This window comes from Centruroides sculpturatus, unplaced genomic scaffold (genome assembly GCF_000671375.1).
Source record: "Centruroides sculpturatus isolate CEXI.00-Female unplaced genomic scaffold, Cexi_2.0 scaffold413, whole genome shotgun sequence".
NCBI lineage: Eukaryota > Metazoa > Arthropoda > Arachnida > Scorpiones > Buthidae > Centruroides > Centruroides sculpturatus.
In genome coordinates, this window is record NW_019384661.1 from 65,874 (window position 1) to 88,894 (window position 23,021).

At 31.6% G+C, this 23,021-nt stretch overlaps 3 protein-coding genes across 7 annotated transcripts in view; 1 reads left to right on the plus strand and 2 right to left on the minus strand.

The window, feature by feature from the left end:
• The window catches only part of LOC111626552, a 25,714-nt gene extending 23,011 nt beyond the window's left edge, over positions 1 to 2,703 (plus strand). For 2 of the 3 annotated variants that reach the window (XM_023369962.1, XM_023369963.1), the window contains exons 6-12: positions 943 to 1,092; positions 1,164 to 1,230; positions 1,301 to 1,347; positions 1,415 to 1,493; positions 1,649 to 1,811; positions 1,888 to 1,989; positions 2,401 to 2,646. In XM_023369962.1, coding sequence (XP_023225730.1) covers positions 943 to 1,092; positions 1,164 to 1,230; positions 1,301 to 1,347; positions 1,415 to 1,493; positions 1,649 to 1,811; positions 1,888 to 1,989; positions 2,401 to 2,505 — 713 coding nt within the window. In that variant the 3' untranslated portion in view covers positions 2,506 to 2,646. Of the gene's footprint in view, positions 1 to 942; positions 1,093 to 1,163; positions 1,231 to 1,300; positions 1,348 to 1,414; positions 1,494 to 1,648; positions 1,812 to 1,887; positions 1,990 to 2,400 lie in introns of all 3 variants that reach the window. The other variant, XM_023369964.1, reaches the window with a different exon arrangement.
• Positions 2,704 to 5,627: 2,924 nt separating this feature from the next.
• On the minus strand, positions 5,628 to 12,670 carry LOC111626572 (fibropellin-1-like). The gene is made up of 4 exons (XM_023369986.1): positions 12,260 to 12,670; positions 9,475 to 9,648; positions 9,287 to 9,406; positions 5,628 to 5,866 (listed from the first exon to the last, which is right to left on the minus strand). The coding sequence occupies exons 1-4, from the start codon at positions 12,648 to 12,650 to the stop codon at positions 5,757 to 5,759; spliced, it is 795 nt and encodes a 264-aa protein (XP_023225754.1). The 5' UTR covers positions 12,651 to 12,670; the 3' UTR covers positions 5,628 to 5,756.
• Positions 12,671 to 14,859: 2,189 nt separating this feature from the next.
• Positions 14,860 to 19,575, minus strand: LOC111626570 (kelch-like protein diablo). Of its 3 annotated transcripts, XM_023369983.1 has the most exons (13): positions 19,557 to 19,575; positions 19,160 to 19,376; positions 18,928 to 19,080; positions 18,659 to 18,864; positions 18,062 to 18,262; positions 17,899 to 17,998; positions 17,623 to 17,811; positions 17,310 to 17,544; positions 17,111 to 17,230; positions 16,208 to 16,391; positions 15,942 to 16,145; positions 15,297 to 15,511; positions 14,860 to 15,102 (listed from the first exon to the last, which is right to left on the minus strand). In XM_023369983.1, exons 2-13 carry the CDS (start codon positions 19,370 to 19,372, stop codon positions 14,936 to 14,938), a joined length of 2,187 nt encoding a protein of 728 aa, XP_023225751.1. In that variant the 5' UTR covers positions 19,373 to 19,376; positions 19,557 to 19,575; the 3' UTR covers positions 14,860 to 14,935. The 3 variants fall into 3 exon arrangements, with proteins under 3 accessions (XP_023225751.1, XP_023225752.1, XP_023225750.1); XM_023369984.1 differs by lacking the exon at positions 19,557 to 19,575 and having other exon boundaries at positions 17,111 to 17,227; positions 19,160 to 19,473; XM_023369982.1 differs by lacking the exon at positions 19,557 to 19,575 and having other exon boundaries at positions 19,160 to 19,473.
• Between the last annotated feature and the right edge of the window lie 3,446 nt (positions 19,576 to 23,021).

The following is a 23,021-nucleotide window of genomic DNA, read 5'->3' on the forward strand; positions in this document are numbered from 1 at the left end:
ATTTTTATTATGACATTGTATTATAATATTTGAAATTTAGACTTTATATTAGTTTTGTTAAACTTTTGGAATTTTATTATTACAGTAGACACCCCATAACACGGTAGATACGTTCCGTTTTATATGAATTCCGTGTGCAGCTTGGCACGTGTGCAGTTTACGGACTACGGCTGTTTGAAATGTTTTCTTCCATAAAATTAATCGATTCTAGACTAATTTGACTCAACATTTCCAAAACACGTATAATTTTTTGGGGAATAATCCATATAAACTATGCTATAAACAAAAAATTGTAGGATTACTTACCGAGTGTGCACCGTTCGACGATGCTATTGCTTAAGCTTGTTTTCGTCGCGGAGTGGCGCATTGAACGGCGGGCGCGTGTTTCCTGATAAGTTACTTTTCTGTGAAAAATTCGCTGAACTTTGAAGACATCATTAATATAAATATAATTTTTATGGACGTTAAATAATAAATGGGTTTTAATAGGTCCGCTGCGCGTTTAAACTCAACGGTTTATGCAATATCCGCTATTGGTCTAGATTCGACCAATCCTGTCGCGACACGAGTCGGCGATGACGTTTTACTGTATTATACGATCTCTTTTAGCGTGTTTATACGAATACGATCGCTATTTTTTCGCCGTGTTATACGAATTTGTATTATATGAACCCGTGTTATGGGGTCTACTGTATTAATATTATAAATAATTGGACTGTAATTCACATATATATACTTATATATATGGGGAAAAATCAGTTTGTTTTCCTTTTAATCTACATGTTTCCTTGTCTCGATATAATAAGTCTGATTTTAAACGGCAGTCTTTACAAATAATTTTGAACAATCAGCACATTTAACTACATTTTGATAGTATAAATTGTAGTTAAATCATTGCATGCGATATTCACTTAATGCCAAATAAACTTAATCTTATTTTAGATCTGAACGAATGTGCAGATCCCAGTTTAAATGACTGTTCTTCTAATGGATATTGTAGAAATTTATTTGGAAGTTTCCGTTGCTTCTGTAATGCAGGATTTATGGATAAGAATCCAAATGATCAAAGAAAAAGTGGAAAGACATGCACATGTAAGAAATATTTAGATTTATATATAGTTTCACGAAATATAAAATGTTTCTTACCATATTTTTTATTATAGCTTGCTCATCAGATTATTGTAATAACCATGGTATCTGCATTATTTCAAACGGAATAACAGAATGCAAGTGAGTATAAAATATTAAATTAGTTTCGATCATTTATTTTTGATATCAAATTGAATATGCTTTATTTCAGATGTCGAGGTAATTATATTGGTTCCAGATGCGAAACCGATGGGGAAGGTAAGTTTAATTTTCTATTAAATTTACACACTGGTTTTTGTTAAAATTAATTATTTAAATTTCTTAGTTGTAGGTGTTTCTGTAGGAGCTTCTCTTGCAGCAGCCATAATAATTATTCTTACTCTAGTATGTTTGTGCGTTTGGAAGTGAGTATTATATGCAACGTTAAATTATTATATAATAAAAATTAATAATGTGTTAAAGTCAAATTGCTTTGCATTTTCATGTCAGAAAATTATCTTAAGGCATTTAAGAGTTATATTATTCTTTATTTTTACTCTGATAATCGTTTTCTGAACAGTCGTCGATGGAAACGAGAACAACATAAAGCCGAAATGGCGTCAGTTCCATCAATGGCTTCTTTTGGAAACAAATCTTTAACACCCATAAACACATACAGATTGACGATAGAAGACAGAGTGAGATGGGCACATATTGCCGATGCGATGGGGAATGGTTATATGGTATTTAAACCGAATTGACATATTTACAAAAATTTAATAGGGTAGGAAAAAAATTAATTAAACTCATCTATTTTAGCCAAACGAGCGCCCGGGAAGGCCTCATCCCAATAAAACCGAACGAGAAGATAATTATTACGGCCATCCAGGAAGGCCCAAACCAAGAATGTGTGTTAGCAATGTAAGTGTTTCGTGAGGTGAAGGGAATAATTAAAAAAACTAATTGTATAATATACAGGCCTACAGAAATTTAATACAATTTCATCTTATTCGTTAATAGAAACTTCACGAAGTTTCTATTGGTTATGGTGCTTTTCTTTATGTTCTTTTTGTGTCGTTTTTTGATTATTAAATAAAACTGTAAGAAATCTGAACGGGCAGAAATTCATTTTAATATTCACTCACAAGTTTGTATGTGACTTGAACTTGCATATATTAATATTGAAAAACTAAAATTTGCCAATTGCTAATATTCAAAATAAATTAAACTGTAAATTATGATTCCAATGGATAAAAGGAAAAGTAGTGTAAGAATTTATAGGTTTTACAGATTCTTATTAATCTTTATAACAAATATTTTATTTTTTTTCAGACACCTCCTAATGGATATTATAATCAGGATTTTCTTCCAAGAGATGCATATCATCCGTTATCTAATCGTATCATACCTTCTGCTTCTCGATCATATTATAATTAGACTTGTTTACTCGTCTTTGTATTTCCTGAAGAAGACGTTAAAAGTATTAAAAAGACTACATTCCACGTATGCAAGGTTAATTGGCCTACAACCGCAATGAAAGGGGGTATTTTTATATGTGATTTTTATTCGTCTGAAAAATACTGTATTTATGAAAATATTTATATTTGTTTTAAATACTGTACTTATAATATTGGATATATTGATCTTTTTGTATAATTTAATGATTTTTAAAAAATTTTGTACTTTTTTTTAAGTTATACACAAAACATTTTAAAATAAAATCGAACAAGAACGCTTTAATTTGAAGTTATTTAATTATTTATTATATTACAGATTAATTGCATATTTTATTAAGTTACGAGTGGAAGTATGGAAACATTAGTTTTATAATGGAATTATTTAATTGGATTGATGGAAATAAGACAATACAACACGTGGGTGGATCTGACAAGGCGAGATGTCTCCGGAGAGAACTTTCTGTGGGAAATTGGTTCGTTTAGGTGTTAAGGTTTCACCCTTTTCCGTGCGTTTTTATTTACCAAGAAACACTGTAATGACCAGTCGGAATTCCCATTACAGTAAAAACTAGAATTATGACATTTTAGAAATCGGGTGAAAAGTATCGGGAAATTTGGACGAAATACGAAAAGTCAATTGACATTTCGGATAAACGCGAATTACGATTACGGGTAGTCGACAATTAAAATTTTTAAATCTCTGTCTTGTGGGTACTAAAAGGGCCTTTTATAGTAAGTTCATTATGCATTCGTCCAGGTCCACGATGGAGCGGCCAGGTGGCGAAGGACGGGACCCGGTATATCCGGACAGACCAACACCCGAAAAATTCCTGGGGCTTTTGCGACCTGTCCGAATTCTATCCCGGGTCCCTCAGAGCGGTAGGTTTCACCTTGACCGCTCGGCCATCAGGCAGTCTGAGATTTTGGCTAATTGTTATCAAATTTCGCCAATCAAGACTTCGGATAATAATGAATTAAGATTATCGATAGTCGACAACACAATAGCGAATAACAATTATGGATAATCGCTAACTTTGCATAGTCGCAAACGCTAACTACAACAAAGGCTAACTAACTCAATGGAATAATTTTCTTTCTTCGCGGCTTCCATTGAAAATTTGCAGGTGGAATCAAGCAGTGTTGCCGTTTTTGTAAAGTCTTACTTCCAAAAACTTCTATGTATTATAGAGAAATATCTCTAAAAAGAGCCTCTAAATTATGAGTTTCAAAAACGTGTAAACAACCTAAATAATAGCAGTAACTATAACCACTGTACCATTCAAAACATCATGTAAAAGTTGAGGGATCATTTTTGACCGATTAGCCCTACTCCCTTAATTAATTAAAGAGATTGTTCGTTTTGTTAAGTTATGGCAATGCAACACTTAGGCGATCTGCCTAGAGCAGTGATGGGCAAACTTTTTAAAGAGCGGGCCAAAGGAAAAGAAGAAAACTTTAGGCGGGCCAATAAAATCCAGGTGGCGCTATAAAAACATGTGCAGGCCGTCCGCCATATTTCTTTTTCTCTCTTTCGGCTACGCTACGCAGGACGAGTAGATGTTCTGTACCGAAGCATGCTTGTAACCGATCGAGCTTTTACTCAATAAGTGTAAAACAAAAGTTTGTACATGATTGTAAATAAACGTTCATGGTGAGATATAAAGCTTCGGTTATTTTATATAATCAACGAACACTCAAGTTAAGTGGTGCATCAACCACCACAGCCTGTATTCTTTTTTACTCGTCAGATTAGGAATAATGTCGCGCGGGCCGGATAGAACATTTCAGGGGGGCCGCATCTGGCCCGCGGGCCGTAGTTTGCCCATCACTGGCCTAGAGGGAATGCCTTCCAGGAAGTCATTTTAAGGGTAACCGGCCCCTATTCAGGCGTTTCAGAAATGGAGAAAACCCGGATAATTCCACATGGCCAACACGTTCTGACGAGACGCGAACCCACGACCGAACTCCCACAGCCAATTGCAGAAACAGAGTTTACGTTAAACGACGTTTATCAACAGAACTGCCTATAGACGTTGGCTGGCTGAACCACGGTTTAAAATGCGTTGCAAGGACGACGATCGTCTATTTCTGACCGTTCTCTAAACGAACTTTGGCAAAACATTGGCTCTTCGCTACTACTCCCCTGTTTTAGGAGTCGTTCGGCCAATCGGGTTATTCGTTTATGACGTCCGAAATGGTGCCAGCTATATTCCGAAAGCTTCCAGAAATAAAATCTTAAGGCCGTCAAAACCATTGTTCGGCAATTAATGGCAATCCTTTTCCATTTCGATATTTAATTTCGTCGCCAATACGGTTTAAAATACGAACAAATCCATTTTTAGAAAATTTATACTGAATTCGAAATTCGTCTTCGGAATAGATTTTTAAGAAATTATTTCGACATCTTATTACTATCGAAATGAATAATTTTAAATATTTTATTATTAATATTACATTTTTTATATCTATAAACAGATTTCTGTAATTATTAGAATTGTCTCGTTTGTTTAACAGTAAAATGACTACGAAATGCATTAACGTTTTATAACCGACACAATAGTCGAATTGTAAATAAATGCATCTGATTTAAATTAATTGAAGTTTTAAGTCTTCATCCATTTGAATATCGAAATTGGAACATTTAAAACATATTTAAAGTATTTAATTTTATTGTTTTTGCTCCGAGCAATTAATTAATGAATAATTTTGTCGATTCGTACCGTTTACAACATTTATCAAAGGAACGATTCTGTTTTTATCTAAACTTTTCCACGAACAAAGCTACCACTCGAATCGAAAAGCCCTCTAAACCCGCTGTCGAGTGAGTCTAGAAAATAAGTCAAATAACCTGTTTCTAATCGCTGTCTACATTGTGGCAGACGAGAAACGCCGTCTCTGCAATGAAATTTTTCTGAACAGTGGTCTACTCGATCTGTAAACCTCTGTCGGTCTCTAAACATTCTCTGCAATCGGCTGTGGTGTTTAGTGAACGGAACCGCTTGGCCACTAGTGAGCAACTTAAAGAGATAGAACTTCATAAGTAGTTTTTGAACTTATAAATAATGAACATTAATAAACAATAAATTAATTTTACTTCTCTGTCATTCTTAATACATTTAGCTATTAGATGAAGATCTTTATTTTTTGAAGCCATTTTATATTTAATTACCTCTGCTTCATTTTATTTTATTTTTAGGTAATACAGTATGTTTAATAAACAGTAATTACTTGTTAAATTACATTCTTAGAAATGAATTTAAGAGGTATACATCTGAATCCTTTGTCAGTTGATATACAGAATTCGTTATCGGCACAAGAGAAATCATCACATTCGGGTAACACTATAAAAATAAAATAACGTTCAAATAAAAAATGAAATTAGCATAATTATGTTTATAATAAAAACTTTTATATTTGTCTTTCCAGATATAAAAAGCAAGTTAAATTTTTTATAGAATATATGAATAACTGTATCTATACTTGAGAATAGGGTGCGCTCAAAGCAGATTCGGTAGTGGACAAAGGCATGCTCCCCCATCGTTTTCCAAAGAATATTATTCAATTACATTATAATTATTTTAGTTTTTCTATTGTCTTGTTTATTCGATATCGTGCGATAAGCGTTTTTACATTTATCTTTATTTAAAATATAATGACCAGACATCCCGTATTACGGGACAGCGCATATCTTGATTTCTGTTCCAATGTCCATACAGTTTTTGTCAAGATGCCGAAATCTTCTGTATTTCAAGAATTCCTGGGAAATTGTCCTTTATTTCGAAGAATCTCAGTAAATTCTTTGAGTAGAATGCTGGTTCTTTTTAAAATCGCGCATATCTATTAGTAAACAATTTGCTGCCTACCATTAAATTGTGGCATTCTTATCTACTACACACAATGCTGTTAGGTATGAAAAATGACCGTAGGAACGAAAGGGACAACGCGTTGGATGTCTAGTATTGGCAGTATCAAAATCGTGTTAGTTATTTTAAAGTAACAAAGCTAATTGCTTTGTTTAGTTCTAGTTTGATCGGTTAAGGTAACACCGCATAAGAGCAATCTGCCCAAAAAGATACTGTATGGGGAAACTGGTCCGTGTTTTCGTGTGTCAACCAGCTTTCGTTTAAATGAAACGATTTCTGTTAAATCGTTTTCGTGTCCATTCATCTTTCCGTTTCGTTATCTTTAATAGAAATAATTGGTTGAGTCATTTAGCATCGGTGTATGCCCACTTAGTATCATTGCAATGGTAAATCGAACAAAATTTAGCGCAAAAGAAAGATTGAAAGTATTCAGACGCGATATTTTTTCGATATGAGTAATGTCCTTGAAGAATTATTGGTAATAAATTGCCTATTATTCTTGTGTAGAAGAGAATGCTGTAAATTATATAATTCTTTCTACTTTTGTAGTAGAGAAATTAAAGTCATATCTGCTGGTAAAAGAAATAGGACCAAGACTAATGCAATTCTCTCCTCAAAGAAGCGATTTCTATTAATAAATGGCACCCCATTTATTAATAGGTTTTAACAGGGCCAAAAGGTTTTAACAGGTGAGCACCTGGGATAGTGATTTCATCAGTTCCAGACTGGCGGGTGGACAGAATATGTTGTCTCCGATTTTGAATCTATTATTTTAAAATTGACTTTTAAAAATTTTAACTTAATCAGAAGACAAATTTTCTGGTCAAGTTTTCAATAAAATTCAACAAGAAATTCAGTAAAAGTGCTAAAAAGACGTAAATTAAAAAATAAATCCATTAAGCAAAATATTACTATAATACAAAACAATTTTATTATATCTAGATCAAAGATTTTTAGAAAATATTTCTTCGTGGCATAACGTGCAGCTTTCAGAATAAAAAAAAAATGTTAGTGCAGCTACGGAAAATGCCCGTCACAGCACTTATGTAAAAAAATAAGACTATCGTTCAATAGCGTCTATGTTCCTTCCTGTTTAGAATGTTATTATTCAAGGTAAATTTCAGTCGAAAACTGTCCAAAGTTGCAGCTATTTTCGATAATACTCGAATAAAAGAGTTTGGTTACCTGAATTTGAGAATTGCACAATATTGACTCGGTTTAATACGAAATTTTATTGGAGCCATAAAGCCATTTGAGAATGTAGATTGAAATGAATTTTGATCGATACGATAAAATAAAATATAAAAATCACTTATGGCTGCTGCTATTTTCGTTGTGAATTTGTCTCTTTAATCCGATTTTCAGTTCGGTAGACTATCATATACAGCATTCAGGTTATGAACTTCCTTTATTGATTTGTCATATGCATTTCGGACTCAATTGTAATTTAAGTCCCTCTTCAGTACAAACTCAGATTCTGTTTTCTAAAACCTCGGTGTATAATTGGTAACGTTGTAAAAGAATAAAAATACAGCCATTTAAAAAACACTTCAACTACATATTCACATTAATACGTTGCACACTGTACAAATGTTCATAAAAACCTTTACATCAAAATTGGTTTGTAATGTCTGGTGACATAAAATATTAAAGTGAAATATATTGTAAAAGTGTTAATGTATCCTCTTAAGTGTGTTAATAGTAATTAACCTGAAAAAAACGTTCATTATTGCTGCAACATTTCAATAAAGTGCATACGAATTTTTCTTGAAAAAAGTTGTAATTGTAAAGGTTTTTATGAACATTTGTAAAGTGTGCAACGTATTAATGTGAATATGTAGTTGAAGTGTTTTTTAAATGGCTGTATTTTTATTCTTTTACAACGTTACCAATTATACACCGAGGTTTTAGAAAACAGAATCTGAGTTTGTACTGAAGAGGGACTTAAATTACAATTGAGTCCGAAATGCATTTGGCAAATCAATAAAGGAAGTTCATAACCTGAATGCTGTATATGATAGTCTACCGAACTGAAAATCGGATTAAAGAGACAAATTCACAACAAAATATAAAAAATTGGATTCTTTTTTGTTTGGTTACCAAATGGATGTTTAATACAGTCGACCCCCCCTATAACACGGTAGATACGTTCCGGTTTTTATGAATCCATTTTCTACGAGTCCAGCCAATCACAGCCCGGCACTTATGCAATTTACGGACTACGGCTGTTTGAAAGGTTTCTTCCGTAAAATTAATCGATTATAGACTAATTCGACTCAACATTTCCAAAATACGTATAATTTTTTGGGAATAATCCATATAAACTATGCTATAAACAAAAAATTGTAGGATTACTTACCGAGCGTGCACCGTTCGACTATGCCATTGCTTAATTAAGCTTGTTTTCGTCGTGGAGTGGCGTATCGAATGACGCTCGCGTGCTTCCTGATAATTTTTTTTTTTTGTGAAAAATTCGCTGAACTTTAGAGACATGATTAATATAAATATAATTTTTATAGACGTTACATAATAAATGGTTTTTAGTAAGTCCGCTGCTCGTTTAAACTCAACGGTTTGTACGATATCCGCTATTGGTCTAGATTCGACCAATCCTGTCGCGACACGAGTCGGCGAAGACGTTTTACCGAATTATACAAGTTTTTTTAACATGTTTGTACGAATACTGTCGCAATTTTTTCGCCGTGATATAGGAAACCGAACTATAGGAACCTATGTTATAGGGGGCAATATCATAAAGTGGATTTCTCCTGTGTTAACGAAGAATAAATCTTATATTTCACATTTAAATGTAAGTTATATAATGTTTTATTAAAGATTACGTAATTAATTAATAAGAATAATAAACGATATTTATTACGTTTAGAATGTAACACTTACTAAACTGACATCTTTTTCCTACAAAACCTATCTGACAAATGCAGGAAATAGATTCATCATTAAATCCGTCAATACAAATTGCTCCATTTTGGCACGGTTCTTCTTTACAAGTCACTTGACCTAGAAACAAAATTCCTGTGATAGACTTTATAGAAAAGGAAGGAATATACTATCTGATATTAGCTTACGTTCGCATCGCATTTCGTTTCTTATAAATCCGGGAGGACAACTACAATTATAAGAACCGTACGTATTAAAACAGTACATATCTGAAGGACATTTCGCGGTTCCTTTCTCACATTCATTTATATCTTCGAAGCAGAAACGTCCAGTAAATTGTGGGGGACAAGTGCAAAAGTAATCTGGAATACAAATATATATATATATATATATATATATAGTTTGTTACACCTGGTTTTGCTCGGGTTTATAAGAGAGAAATTTAAAACATATAAAATTATTAATTTTATGAAAATACTGTTCAAAAAGAAAAATATCCGAGTCCTTAGATGTACTTTAATCGCAAAAAAAAAGAAAAACTAATAAAAATAAAAAATATTTTTAACAGTATAACATGGAAATGTAAAGTGCGCTTTTCTGGCATTACAAATTATATTCTTGGTGTTAATTACCCTTTGTTTACATACTTCGAATTGTAAGAACGGGGTCGCTTTTATGATAGTTTTTCATGACTATATATAAAATCTGATTTATTTCTTTGTATTGCATTTTGTGCAGACAATTCAAGTTTCCTCTTTTTTGTAGGCCTACTTCAAGTGTATATCTGTAAACACTTGAAACTTACAATATAAGCTAATAGTTAAAAGCCGCTAAGTATTGAAAATTGAGTTCGTTTAAAAATTTAAGTTTTTCTAAAACATTCCCCCGAAGAAAAATGTTTGAAGTCAACACTGTAATACAGTTCTAATTCAAATTCGCCTAGGCTTAATGAAGCTATAACACGCTACTGATCGCAGTAATGACATAATCATAGAGCGTCTATTATGCACTGTATTATTGTCAGTAATTACTGTATTATTATGACTGTACTGTTATCACTATATGAGGAGTATTAGTGTCTCAGTAGTTAAGTGAATATAATAATTATTTTTTGAAATTATATCCTTTTTGTATGAATTATATTTAGTTTGATTTTTAAAATTATTACTTTTTTATTTTATGCTAGAAATACGTGCAGCAACGTCCAGAACTACGTCTGGGGGCAGGAAGTCGAATATAGAAATTAATTGATATAAAGAAATTAGATCAATATTTTAGGGTGGTATGTACAGTATTATCTATGTTAGAAGTATGTTAACGTAACTGCCGAGTTTCAGAATTAATCAAACGACCTAGGAGTGCATAGCGATCCTCAGTTATATATAAAATATGTACAGGGTACCTATAATTAATTCAGTACCCTCTGTAGCTTAAACCAATTAGCGGATTGACACCAAAATTTGTATACAGACTATGCAAAGGACGTGGAAAAGCATTTTTCAAAAACAAAAATTTATTTCGAAAACTGCTAAGTGCACTTTACAAGAAAACACACGTAACAAAACACGGTAAACAAAGACCAACCTTAAAGTAACATTTTAATCTTTTATTTTAAACACTACGAATCATTTCATACCCAAACAATGGATCACACATTGAACAACATTCCTTACATCAACAAATAGACTGCAGAAGGAATATCGCTTGAGGAGTGAGTAAATGCGTTTTCTTTGTACTGTTATCCCTCGTATAACACGATAGTTTCGTTCGAAAAAAAGTGCCGTGTTATGCGAATCCGTACTATACGACTAATGCAAAACATAGGGTTACGTTCCAGAAGTTAGCAAAACTACGCTATTCTTTTTTGTTACTAATAGAAATATGTTTATTAAAGCAATCGATAACTTATTTCCAATCAATAATTAACTAAAATCACAATTAAAAATACTGTATTGCGTGTTAATATTAATTTTAGTTCAATGAAGGCGTTTTCTTTTTACAAAGTATTGTCATCATCTCAGCTTTTTTGTTGATCTTGATCATAAGTATCAGCAACATTTTCATACTTTTTTTAATTTTTATTATAAAAACTTTTTATGAATAACGAAATAAAAATATGTTATTTATCGAAAATTTGTTCTAATGAATCGCGTTTGTACAGTAGAGTACCAAGCAACTTTTGTCCAGAATTTGTGTTCGAATACCGAGATACTGCTGTTTTTCGTTCGACATTTTTAGGAATCATTGAATTTTTAGTAATCATTCGTAGGTAATACCTACGGTTTAAAAAGTTTAAACAGACCTAAAAGTGTTTAAATAAACTTTCTAAATTCGAAGGTTAATCTATAAAAAGAAAAAAAAAAAAAAAAACAGTGACAGTCTTAAGGACTAAATTCTGAAAGCAACGACAGCAACATCTGGTTGATAGGAAAATTAGTACAATTTTCCCCCCTTGTCCTATCAGTTTTCATTAAAGTAAACCTGACAGAAAGCACAAAATAATTTGAAAATTTTTATATAAAATTCCTCTAAACTCCTGGACAATTTTGAGAACACGCGTGCTTACTTAAATTTTTAAAAAATGTCGAATAACAAACTTTACGCCTAAATATTGTGAAATTTTGTACGGAGGATTTCCAAATCGTGTTAGAGAGAAACCAGAAGTAGTGTTGTACGGGAGATATCTTCAATTTTCAAACCCTATTGTAGAAATAACGTGTTGTATGAACGGATACCTGTATTTGTATTGTGTAGTTTTGTGTAAAGCGTCATCTAGCGAAAGTTTTGAACTGAATTTTTGGTTTTTCAAAATCCTTTTCCTTGTCCTTTTCATAGCAAATATACAAATTTTGGTGTTCAGACGCTTATTGATTACAGTTACAGAGTGCACTGAATAGGGAAATTTTAATTACGGCCACCTTGTACATAATGGTATGTTTGTAAAAAATATTAAAGTAGCCTAAATATTCCTACCTTTTCCCTTTTTGTGGCAAATTCCATTATTGTAACAGCAATCATTTTTTAAATCTTGAGGTTGTACACGACTTACAGAACTCATAAAAGCCAATTTAATTTTTATGGGAGAAATTTTTCTAATTTTCTCATATATTTTTTCTTCATCTTCTGCGCTTAAATCTCTTTTAAATCGCAAAGATTTTGTTTTAAGAATATAATTTTCCTTTACAGAATTCTTCTCGCTTGCGTTTTTCTTACTAGAGATAGTCAATATTTCATTTGTATCTTTATCATACCTTCCAACTTTAGGTTTTCCGATGTTATTTGGCGATCCAAAATAAGGAAAATTTAATATAAATGGCGGCATAAAAAGTAAATAAATTACAAACAACGAGGAAAACGAAAACATGAAAAACCTTTTGTGTTACGAATTCGTAATAATTACTAAGTAAAATAGATTAATTGTTTAAATATATATAAATTGTTAAAACATAATTCGATTTATGAAACATGAAATTTTTAAGTTTTATATATTAATGGTTTTAAATTAGTAATCTAATTTTAGTGGTGTAGATTTTAATTAGCTTGTTACACGAAAATTACAGTAACCAGCTAAAATTTCAATTCAAGCAGTTCGTCGGATATTATGATAAAATATTTGAGTATTATTTAGTGTAAATTCTAGTGCTATTTAGCAAGAGTTTGCAAAAATAATTGTGATCCAAAACCGGTTTAAAGATCCAAACTTCTAAGCAAAACAACGTTTAAATGTCCTTTATTATGCATTAAATCAAATCTATTCTACATATACATATAAAATATCAGTTTAAAATTGTGGTAAACGTTTTTCCGCCATAAACAAGGGAATTAAATAGAAACGGCAACATTGGCAATCGATGACCCCGCGTTTCTTTATGCAGGGAGAGTGTAGCGAAATGACATCACGACCAGTGTTGGCCAATTAGAAACCAATTTAGTGTGTTCGCTGTGCTTGCGCAACTTCTCGAGCGCTGCATAAAGAAATGCGGGGTGACTCTTCATGAAATTGTTGAACAAGCGGATTTTTATTCGCGGATAAAACACACTAAAAGATGAGTCATTAAGTCAGAATATAAATTACTCATTATAAGTACTGTACATTTTAATATATCTTATAAGTTCGTTATTAGTATATGTGTTTAAAACACATTCGGTTTAACGGACTTTCGGCAATTGCGAACATCCATTTCTCTAATTAGTTCTTTCAGTAGTTATAAATTTATAAAACTGTTTGGAAACTTCTCAATGTTCGGAGCCCTACACAAAAATTTAATTAGATTATCCATAAATCCGCCATACAGAAATGCAGCTATTTCTGCAAATATGTTGATCAATGAGATGGTTTAACTCCAATTTTCTGAAATACGAGTAATTTATCGACGTTAATTTCTAATCTTGCAAATGAGGCTTTTTTTCATTTTTGATCTTTTCTGCTCTGTGAATACTGAGACCTTTTTAATCATATGCATCATGGATTCGGCCAGACCCATTATAGGAATGTCTGAGGTGAGATACACGACCCGATATATCCGAGACAGTCTGTCCATAAAGAATTCCCGCTGCCAGCTTAATTTAAAAGCATAAAAATATTACCTTTCCTGTTGGAATGCAATCAACAGGTATGTACTCAACCAAAATAAACATAATTAAACATGCACAAGCAGGATTGCCGAATTCCCAAGAATTATCTAATCATAAAAATATTAATTTATATTTTGATTTCTCTGTCATAAATGACTACATATCTTTAAAAAAATCTAGCAACGACTTGCGTAACTTTCCCGGCTGCAATGAAATTTTATTAAGAATATAACATAACATTTATATTATTAATTTTAATAAATAAAATTGTGTGTGGCGCCATCTGTTATAAAAATTTTTATATTATTAATTATTAGGAAATGGCAAGAAGATTAATTTTGAGGGTAGGGCTGCGCTTTATAAATAAAAAAACAAAAATTGTAAATGTTAATAACGAGTAAAATCTTTATTAAATTCGATCCTTCTCGAGATATCACAAGTGATTCACCTCGATCTCACCATTCCTTCGACCTTTAACCACCAAAATTTAATAGCATCAGTGTCCCTTATATACTAGCTGTCATGCTAAATTTTGTTTCTTAATCTTTATCCTATCCTGAGATATTAAACGAAATAGATGCTAATACACGCACACATACTGTACTGTACATACACACATACATACTCACGGAATTTTTTCCTTTTTTTTTACTTTTTTTTATGCAGAAGGTCTCAAAACGTGCAGATTTTGCAAAAGGAAAGAAGAGTCAAATTTGATACGATTTTAATACACTCTCTTGTTAAGTGTACCCAACAGCCGAGAAAGTAAAGGCAAGAAATTAAAAAATAAAGACGGAAAGAATTGGATTGGAGTGATGGCATAACGTAACTCAACACGTGAGCATTCTGCCAGGGAGGATTTTATGCGGAAAACTGGCTCCTATTTAATATTAGAGCCGTGAAGAAAATGCCACTTGGTCAGCCCGTTGTCGAGGCACGACCCGCGGCGAACTACCAGTGTTCACAGATTTTATTTATTTGGCAAATTCGTAGAGAGAAATTGCTTTATTTAACAACACTTGAAACATCGCTTGTTTATATTATTTTCATAAAGTCTGTAATTAACATTACAGATTAATGATGTTCTAGAACAGGAAGAGAAACTGCAGCTATTCCGCACATGGGAAAAGGTAATGGTTCACATTTATTCCATGATCTGTTGATGTAATCCATGCTTATGAAATCAGAAATAGCAAATTTTTGGTAAGAGGTCAATCCTCCAATCACAAATAAAGTGCTACCTAAAATAATATAAATTTAAATTAGTAATAATACGCGTTTAATTTAATATAATTATAATAAAACTAAAAAAATTACATGAGAAAAATTTGGAGAGTATGGAAAACATTTGGAAATCTCAGACATTTCTAAATTTTTCAGACTATACAAATATTTTTTAAAGTAAAATAAATTTTCAAACAATGAAAATACATACCAACAGAAACAGCTGTAACTCCATGTCTCGGGGAAGGTAATGGGGTCCATGGTAACCATTCATCTTCCTCATCAATGTAGCAATATACTTCAGAAATACTACAGAGAGAATTCTTTACTTTCTCTTGTCCACCCACAATGTATAGTTTTTTCTTATGTTCTACACAACCAATCGCAGTTAAAGGTGTTGGAAGTTTAGCATATTTTACAGTCCAGCTAATTTGAAGGCATCGAATTATGAGAAATTTTAATTCATTAAAGTATTTTAACGAGAACAGATCTTAAAATTTTAGGAGACGGCCGGAAAAAAGAATTAAAAATAGATTATATGAAGAACAACTTATTATTTATCACAAGTCTAGCGGTTAAGAAAGTGTATAGAAATGGATATTCGTCCTCGAATTATAAATTATGAGTATCCATTTTTATACACTACTTTTTTTTAAAAATTTTTCCTATTTGAAAAATATTTAGTCTGAACAAATATAGAATTATTAAAAAGTCCATTATAAAAGCTTGAAATGTCATATAGACGGTACGACTGATTTTATTTTAGTTAGTTTCTATGATTTATATGAATCTTTAAAAAATATATTTTAGCGTATTTTAAAAATAATTATGGAAAGACTTTGGTATAATTATTTACCAGTTGCTTTTAGGATCAAAACACTCAACATCCGTAACAATGTACACTTTATCTTCAGTAAGTGATTGTTTCATCCCACCGATTACCCATAGCAAATCATTATGAGAAACAACACCCATTCCCATTCTTGGGTGAGAAAGTGGATTTTTCACTTCAAACCAAGTGTCCGTATCCGGATAATATGATTCAATAGACGATAATAACCTGTCAATATTTTACAGTAAAAATACAAGAAACAAATCTGAATGTAAGAAAACTTTTCATACTTCTTTCTTTCGTCTTTTCCTCCAACCGCATAAATCATGCCAAATAAAACTGCTACTCCGTGGTACATTCGACCATGATGCATAGTTTTCATGGTAAACCATGATTTGTTTCGGTAATTAAATCGATAACATGATGAAGTTGATATTATATTTCCTTTTTGTGTTTCTTCTAAATCGCATCCACCTGTAACATTAATATGTGCTTTTCAATATTGATCTGTAATCGAAGCATTTATAAAAATAATTTTGAAAAACTTCTAGATTAAGATCAATAATATTTTAGGTTCACTACAAAAATATTTTATGTTGCATTAATATTTTTTATTCTGAAAATATGTGGACATATTGATTCAATTTATAGTTTAAACGAAAAAGACATAAAAACAATGGCATTACTGCAATGTACCTAATGATAATAAAAATATTTCTAAAATTTCAGCCTTTTTAATGTCCTATTTGTAAATTATTTTCAAATTTTATGTCATTAAATTGGATTTATTTTGGGATTCGCTATTGTATGTAAACTGTTTTAATTTTATTAGCAATCCGACTTCACTTCTGATATTACAAGATAGAAAACGTTCATTTATTTTTCAATTCAGATTATTCAAATTTGAAAATAAATAGTTGTCAGTAATAATTCTAAATACAGTAGTTAAAACAACAAATAATTAAATTGGTTCGTCAGTTGTGAGCGAAATTAAAAATACAGTATATTGTTAATGCGATAGTTATGTGTAAAAATATACTGTAAAATATATAAGCATATACTGGTATTACAATCCTCATCAACGTTTTAAGGGTATGGGAAAATTATTTTATTAATTAGTTCAGAAAATGTTATCGCAGATACTTTAAAGCAACGATAAAATATTCAACACAAAAAATAAAAATGAGTTATACCTATACAATAGAGACTATCTTCATAACACACTGCTACTGTATGATGTAGAGACATTGGTAGTTTACCGCAACGTTCCCATTCGTGTTGGTTTGAATTGTATCGCAGCATCGTCCTTTCTACTTAAGAAAGTAATAATAATAACTGAGAGAAGCAAAGCACAATTAAAAATTTCTGTTTGAAATTCTTTTGATTATTTACCATTTGTGATATCTTTTCTTCTCATAGGATCGAGTCCACATATAACAACCAAAGTAGGTTCTTCCCACAACTGTATAGAACCAAGAACTTCTTTTAAATTTTTAGTACAATCTGTGGCGAAATTAGACGAGCTTTTCTGTAAAAGTAATTGCAAACTCGGATCAGTGGTTACTACATCAATGTAATTTGCTGAAATTCCTGTGTCTTTAGTATGATGTATTCCTTTGAAAGCATCCTAAAACATAAAATAATTTATTTGAACTTTTCTCAAAATATTTCAAATAAATTTGAAACACGCTTTTGTCATCCTTACTTCAAATTTACGAGAATACTTAGTAGTATTTCTGACTAAAAAGCTTCTAATTATTGCTTGCGATGTAATTATTTTATTCTTTTTATTTCCGAATAGTTTTTTTAATCGGTATAGTCGAAACGAAGCTTGTATCTTTCTACTGGCCCGTTCACGAAGCAGGGCTTGTTCGGAGTCACCTCTGAATGTATCCTGGATTTATAGACGTAATAAACGTATAAAATATAGACTTATTAAAATTTACGAAATACTCATACTCAAATTTTTACAAAATCTTACCCAAAATAGAAATGGTCGTCCGCATAAAAGGTAATGTCTAATTGGATGATTAATATCAGAAATTTTTTCTACTCTTCCGCACATTTTTGCCGATACATGACTACAAATTATGCAAATTTTATTTACATAAGTTAATTTAACTATTGCATTGCTGCATACATACCTCGTGGCATCAATAAGAAGATTTCTGATTACGGCATGTTCAATGATTCCGGGTAGAAGTGGCGGATGGTAGCACGCCACTATTTCTTCCAAAGACATCATTTGGAATCTCACATTATCTATCACTTGCTTGATATATTGTTCTCTTTCCAAATAATTGTGATTGAGCCATTTTAATGCCGCGAGGTATACAACCATTTCGCTAAATATTTTTTGGAAAAATTAATAAATTATTTAAAATAATAATTTGTTTCATTAATTTAATAGTTAAAAACGCACGAGTAGTTATAATAATCGTACGTTGAATATAGATTAAATATAAATTTAATAAACTCTGTTTGGAGATGGTAACTGAAAATTATCTATACATATTTATATATAGATATAGATAAATTGAAAAAATCTTCATATTTTAAGCCAACCGTGGGTTCTTCCAGACTCCCAACAGGACGACCACGCAGTGAGGAACGGAGCACAGACCGTCTATGAAAAGTTTCTAAGGTTACTGGCCCGGATCTATTCCGAGTCACCCAGAAGCCAGTGACATATACTGACGTCATTTTAAGAATGTTATGCAAATAATCCAAGAGAGAATTACCTTCTAGCTCCAATAACATCAACTGAGAGGAATTCACAAATCTGTTCTACATTCAAAACTACAAAATCTTTACACTCAATAACCTCTTCGAATTTTCTAGCCATTGCCTTAAGAGCTCTTTGCCAAGTTTGGCGAAGACCCAGTTTCTTAGCCGTCACGTATATGGAAAGTAGATTATTGACATTATTTTCGGGATTTGTTAATATCTACAAAATAAATTTATTTCTTAAAATAAAATTGCAATTATGTGAAATGAAAATGGTAAATACCTTATTGCAATGTTCGGATACTTCGTGTATCTCGAGTGTTTTGGATGCTTGATAAACATCAGTCAAATTCTGACAATTGATATCAAGTTCTCCCGTGTACATGTAATTTAGTAAAATTCCGAATGCTTCGGCAGTAATGGATTTCAGTTTAATCTGTTAATAGTTCATAATCTTTTGACTTTTATCTAATAATTGAATAAAACTGAATTATTGTAAAATTAGATTTACATACATTTTTCAGAGACTGTTTCTCAGATTCCATCAGTATTTTTCTAAAATAAGGAGAATAACAAGTTAAAACAGATTTGTGAGCTGGATATGAATGTTTCTCCACTTCAATATCAATATCTGTCATTTTTTTAAATCTCCATAGACCGGCTGTATGTTGACCCAGAAGAGCAAAGTGACTACTTTTTCCAGGTAATTCTCTCGATTCCTTATTCATTTTACTATATAAATTCCTGATTATAATATAATTTATTAACTTTCTTTAAAAGTTACGTTTTTCTTACCAACGTTTTTGTAAATTTTGGAATAAAAGATGTAAGTTTTATTTATTTTACTATATAAATTCCTGATTATAATATAATTTATTAACTTTCTTTAAAAGTTACGTTTTTCTTATCAACGTTTTTGTAAATTTTGGAATAAAAGATGTAAGTTTTATTTATTTTAACAAATGAATTCTTTATAATAAGGAAATTATTATTACGTTTTTCTCTGTTTAACTATACAACAATTTAAAATTAGCCGATACGAAATATATTTAACCATTAAAAATTATTTTCTGAGTGACATATTCTATTAGCCATTGCTAATATGTTTCTTGTTTAGTTATAATAAAAGAAATAAATAAATATGCTAATTTAAAAATATTTTTCACAAATTTTATTATTATTTTTTAATATTTTATATTAAAAAAACATTAAACTGTATATTTTATTCAAGATCACAATCTCAATTTCATTTAATATTAAGTAGACCTTTACATCAATTCTCTTTAGAAATGTTTACTGAAATTTATCATTTTAAAAAATGTCTAGCCATTTCATCAAAGCACTAGCACACCCATTAATAAAATAATTATTTCAGAATCTGTCTAGTTTTCTGGTCATTTCTTGAAATGCTAACCTGATTTAGAATAAGAATGCTTTGAATAGATAAAATTTGTAAGTTTTAAGTCTTTTAATACATATTAAATTAAATTTTCAATTTCAGTTTTTTTCGTTAAAATCTGACAATTTAAAAGTTAAAAATTATAAACTGAACTCTTGCTAATCCAACCATTCCTTGCACGTATGGCTACCAGACTAGCGACTGGATTACTGACTGTGTATAGTCAGTAATCCTAAAAGCAATGACTGACATGAGCTCTCGCCTGGTTCTTTTTGCAGGCAGTTGGGAAAATATGGCATGCTGACAAGCAATACTTCACGCAGAAACGAAACCCGAGTAAACAAGATATGTGACGACGACAGTAAAGAAGAAAGCCCCGAAGTAAACACAGTTTCAACAGTAACAATTGAAAATGTCTCCAAATAGAGTAGGTGACAATGCATTTTATGTTGAAAATTGTCCTAAATGATCTTTATAACATTTGTCATCTAGACTATTGAATAAAAACTACACCAAAACAAATCTCAAAAATTAGCTTTCAGTTTAAAACTTCTATAGGCTATCTTTTTATTTCTATTCCCGTAATTAAATAATCGAAATTTAGCAAATGCTTAACTAATTTTAAAATATATTTGGTTAGCATTAGTTAAGTTTCTCATTGTATTTTAGTCTTTCTTTTTAAATTTAGCCCCATCCCTTTTTTTTTTTTTTGTCATTTTTGGCCTGCACGTTTTGTTACTATTTTGTCTTGTCTTTTAATTGAAAAAAAAATAATTACGGCACTAATTGCAAGACCAAATTATTTTATTAGTAACTTAAAAAATGTTTTAGAAACCAAAGATTACATTTGTGATCGTTAAGTTCTTATAAGTTCATATTTATTTTTGACTAGCAGATGAGCCTGGCGTTGCTCCGGCAAAAAGTAAAGATAACGAAAATTAAGATTATTAGATTATAGCCGATCTTACCCATTTTTACCGGGTGCAAGAATTAGATTCCCCCTCGAATAAAATTTTTAGATGATCTAAAAATATGTTCGATTTCTCCCAAAATCTGCTTCTAAAATAGTATAGTAGAAGCCGAGTTTTTCAGGGTCTCCTCCTCTTCCCCGCGAGGGGTAATGTCCAAAAATCTCTTTTTTAGTGTGCATTCTCATTACGTAACGGTGTACCAAATTTCAACTTTCGACTCCTAACCGTTTGGGTTCTGCGTTTATTATTATGGTCCCAACAGCATCATTCACACACATCTGCAGTTGTACCCGCGTCCAGGACCCACTCTATGGGCAGGCAACACGGACATTTGTCCGGGGCGCCAAAGTTTAGAGGCACCATTTTGACTGTAAGTGTGAGAAAAATATTGGTGTTAAATACTCAATTAATAGAAAATTTCACTTATCGATTTTTCGTTTTCTAAAAATTTACAGTGCGTATCGTATTTATATTGTTTATGTCTAAAAGCTAAAAATATTTACACTATTATTGAAAAATTAACGCAGACTTTGTAAAGGACGATGCTTGAAGTTATTTGAACACGCATATACTTCTCTGAACAGAATAGCATTAGCACGCGAGCAGGGATGGATGGCCGAGCGGTCAAGATGGCAGCCTACCGCTCTGAGGGACCCGGGATCAAATCCGGACGGGTCAAGGAATCCCCAGGAATTTTTCGGGGGGTGGTCCGTTCGGATACGTCGGGCCCCGTCCCTTACCACCTGGTCGCCCCATTGTGGGCCTGGCCGAACCCATAATGGTCCTGCTATAAGAGGCCCTCCCTCCACAGGGCGGAAAGAGTAATAAAAATAAAAAAAAAGTACGCGAGCAGACGCTGCTCCTGCTTGTGTTTGAACATGCATAGACTCGCTTATACTTACCTCTAATTATATTATAAAAGAGCGGTTTCATTACACAATAGCATTATTCATGCTATTACGTCGGCAGTGATAACAAGCGAAAGTTCATAAAATTTACTTAAGTGCCATTTCTTAATTTTTAAAAGTAATACATCTATAATTAAGCTGTTGTTTAGTTTGATAGCTACATACTAGTTTATCGTAAATCGATTATCGAATCGAAACAACGAAAGCGTTTTTAAATAAAATAAATATTTAATTTATCCAAAAAGGCTGTTTATTAAATCAATAAAACATTTTATTAAATTGAATGTATTCTATAGGTATAATCTAATAATATAAAGTTGCTTGTCCTGACTGACTGACTNCCCCACCCAATTCTTACATGATGACACACATTTCATGTGTTTTCCATGAGCAGTTCTGTTCGAACAGTTGGAGTAGGGAATATTGTAGGCTACAGCTAGCAAAACAATGTCAAATATGTAATCACTTTCGGTAATCCGGACACTTTTGGTAATTCGTCACCCCTTTGGTCCCGTACCTGTCGGATTATTAAGGGACAACTGTATTTGAATCAATAATATAAGACATTTATTAAGTTCATTGCTTCGATAAAACGCGTTTTATAATAATATATTTGAATAATTGAACTGAATAAAATCTCAAAATCAAGAATTATAAAATTGTTTTTAATGACTATTTATGGTTTGCTGAAATATTTATTATTATAAAATACATTTATAAAAACACTAGACTTTCTTTACGTTCACAGGATACGAAAAATATTACGTGTAAGCCATAAATACAGTACTTTTTATATCCATTGACAGAATATAATTTTGAAGTTATGTTAATTACGGTTTTAGCTTATTTAGAACAAGGATAGATCTTTATTATTTTTAAATATGATTTTATAGTTCACATTGTTTAATTTGAGTTATGTGCGTGTCTCTTCCAGAATGTCTAACGGTCAAAGAAAACTGTCTGGTTACTAGTACAAAAAAAGAAGGCTGGAAAAGGAAGCCTAAAGGCAAAAACAAGCTGGCGTGTTAAAAAATTATATCCAGAGTTGTACCAAAACAAATGACGATTCTGAGAATCCAACATCAAGTCCGGTTATAAA

Excerpts from the sequence above, each read along its gene's own strand:
- LOC111626572 (XM_023369986.1), bottom strand. The coding sequence starts at position 12,650 with ATGTTTTCGTTTTCCTCGTTGTTTGTAATTTATTTACTTTTTATGCCG. Across the intron at positions 9,649-12,259 it reads TTGCCACAAAAAGGGAAAAG|ATTACTTTTGCACTTGTCCC; the intron begins GTAGGAATATTT and ends TTTGTATTCCAG. Across the intron at positions 5,867-9,286 it reads AGGAAAAAGATGTCAGTTTA|TGTTACCCGAATGTGATGAT; the intron begins GTAAGTGTTACA and ends TTATTTTTATAG.
- LOC111626570 (XM_023369983.1), bottom strand. The coding sequence starts at position 19,372 with ATGAATAAGGAATCGAGAGAATTACCTGGAAAAAGTAGTCACTTTGCT. Across the intron at positions 18,865-18,927 it reads TATCCGAACATTGCAATAAG|ATATTAACAAATCCCGAAAA; the intron begins GTATTTACCATT and ends TTTATTTTGTAG. Across the intron at positions 17,812-17,898 it reads GACGACCATTTCTATTTTGG|GATACATTCAGAGGTGACTC; the intron begins GTAAGATTTTGT and ends CTATAAATCCAG.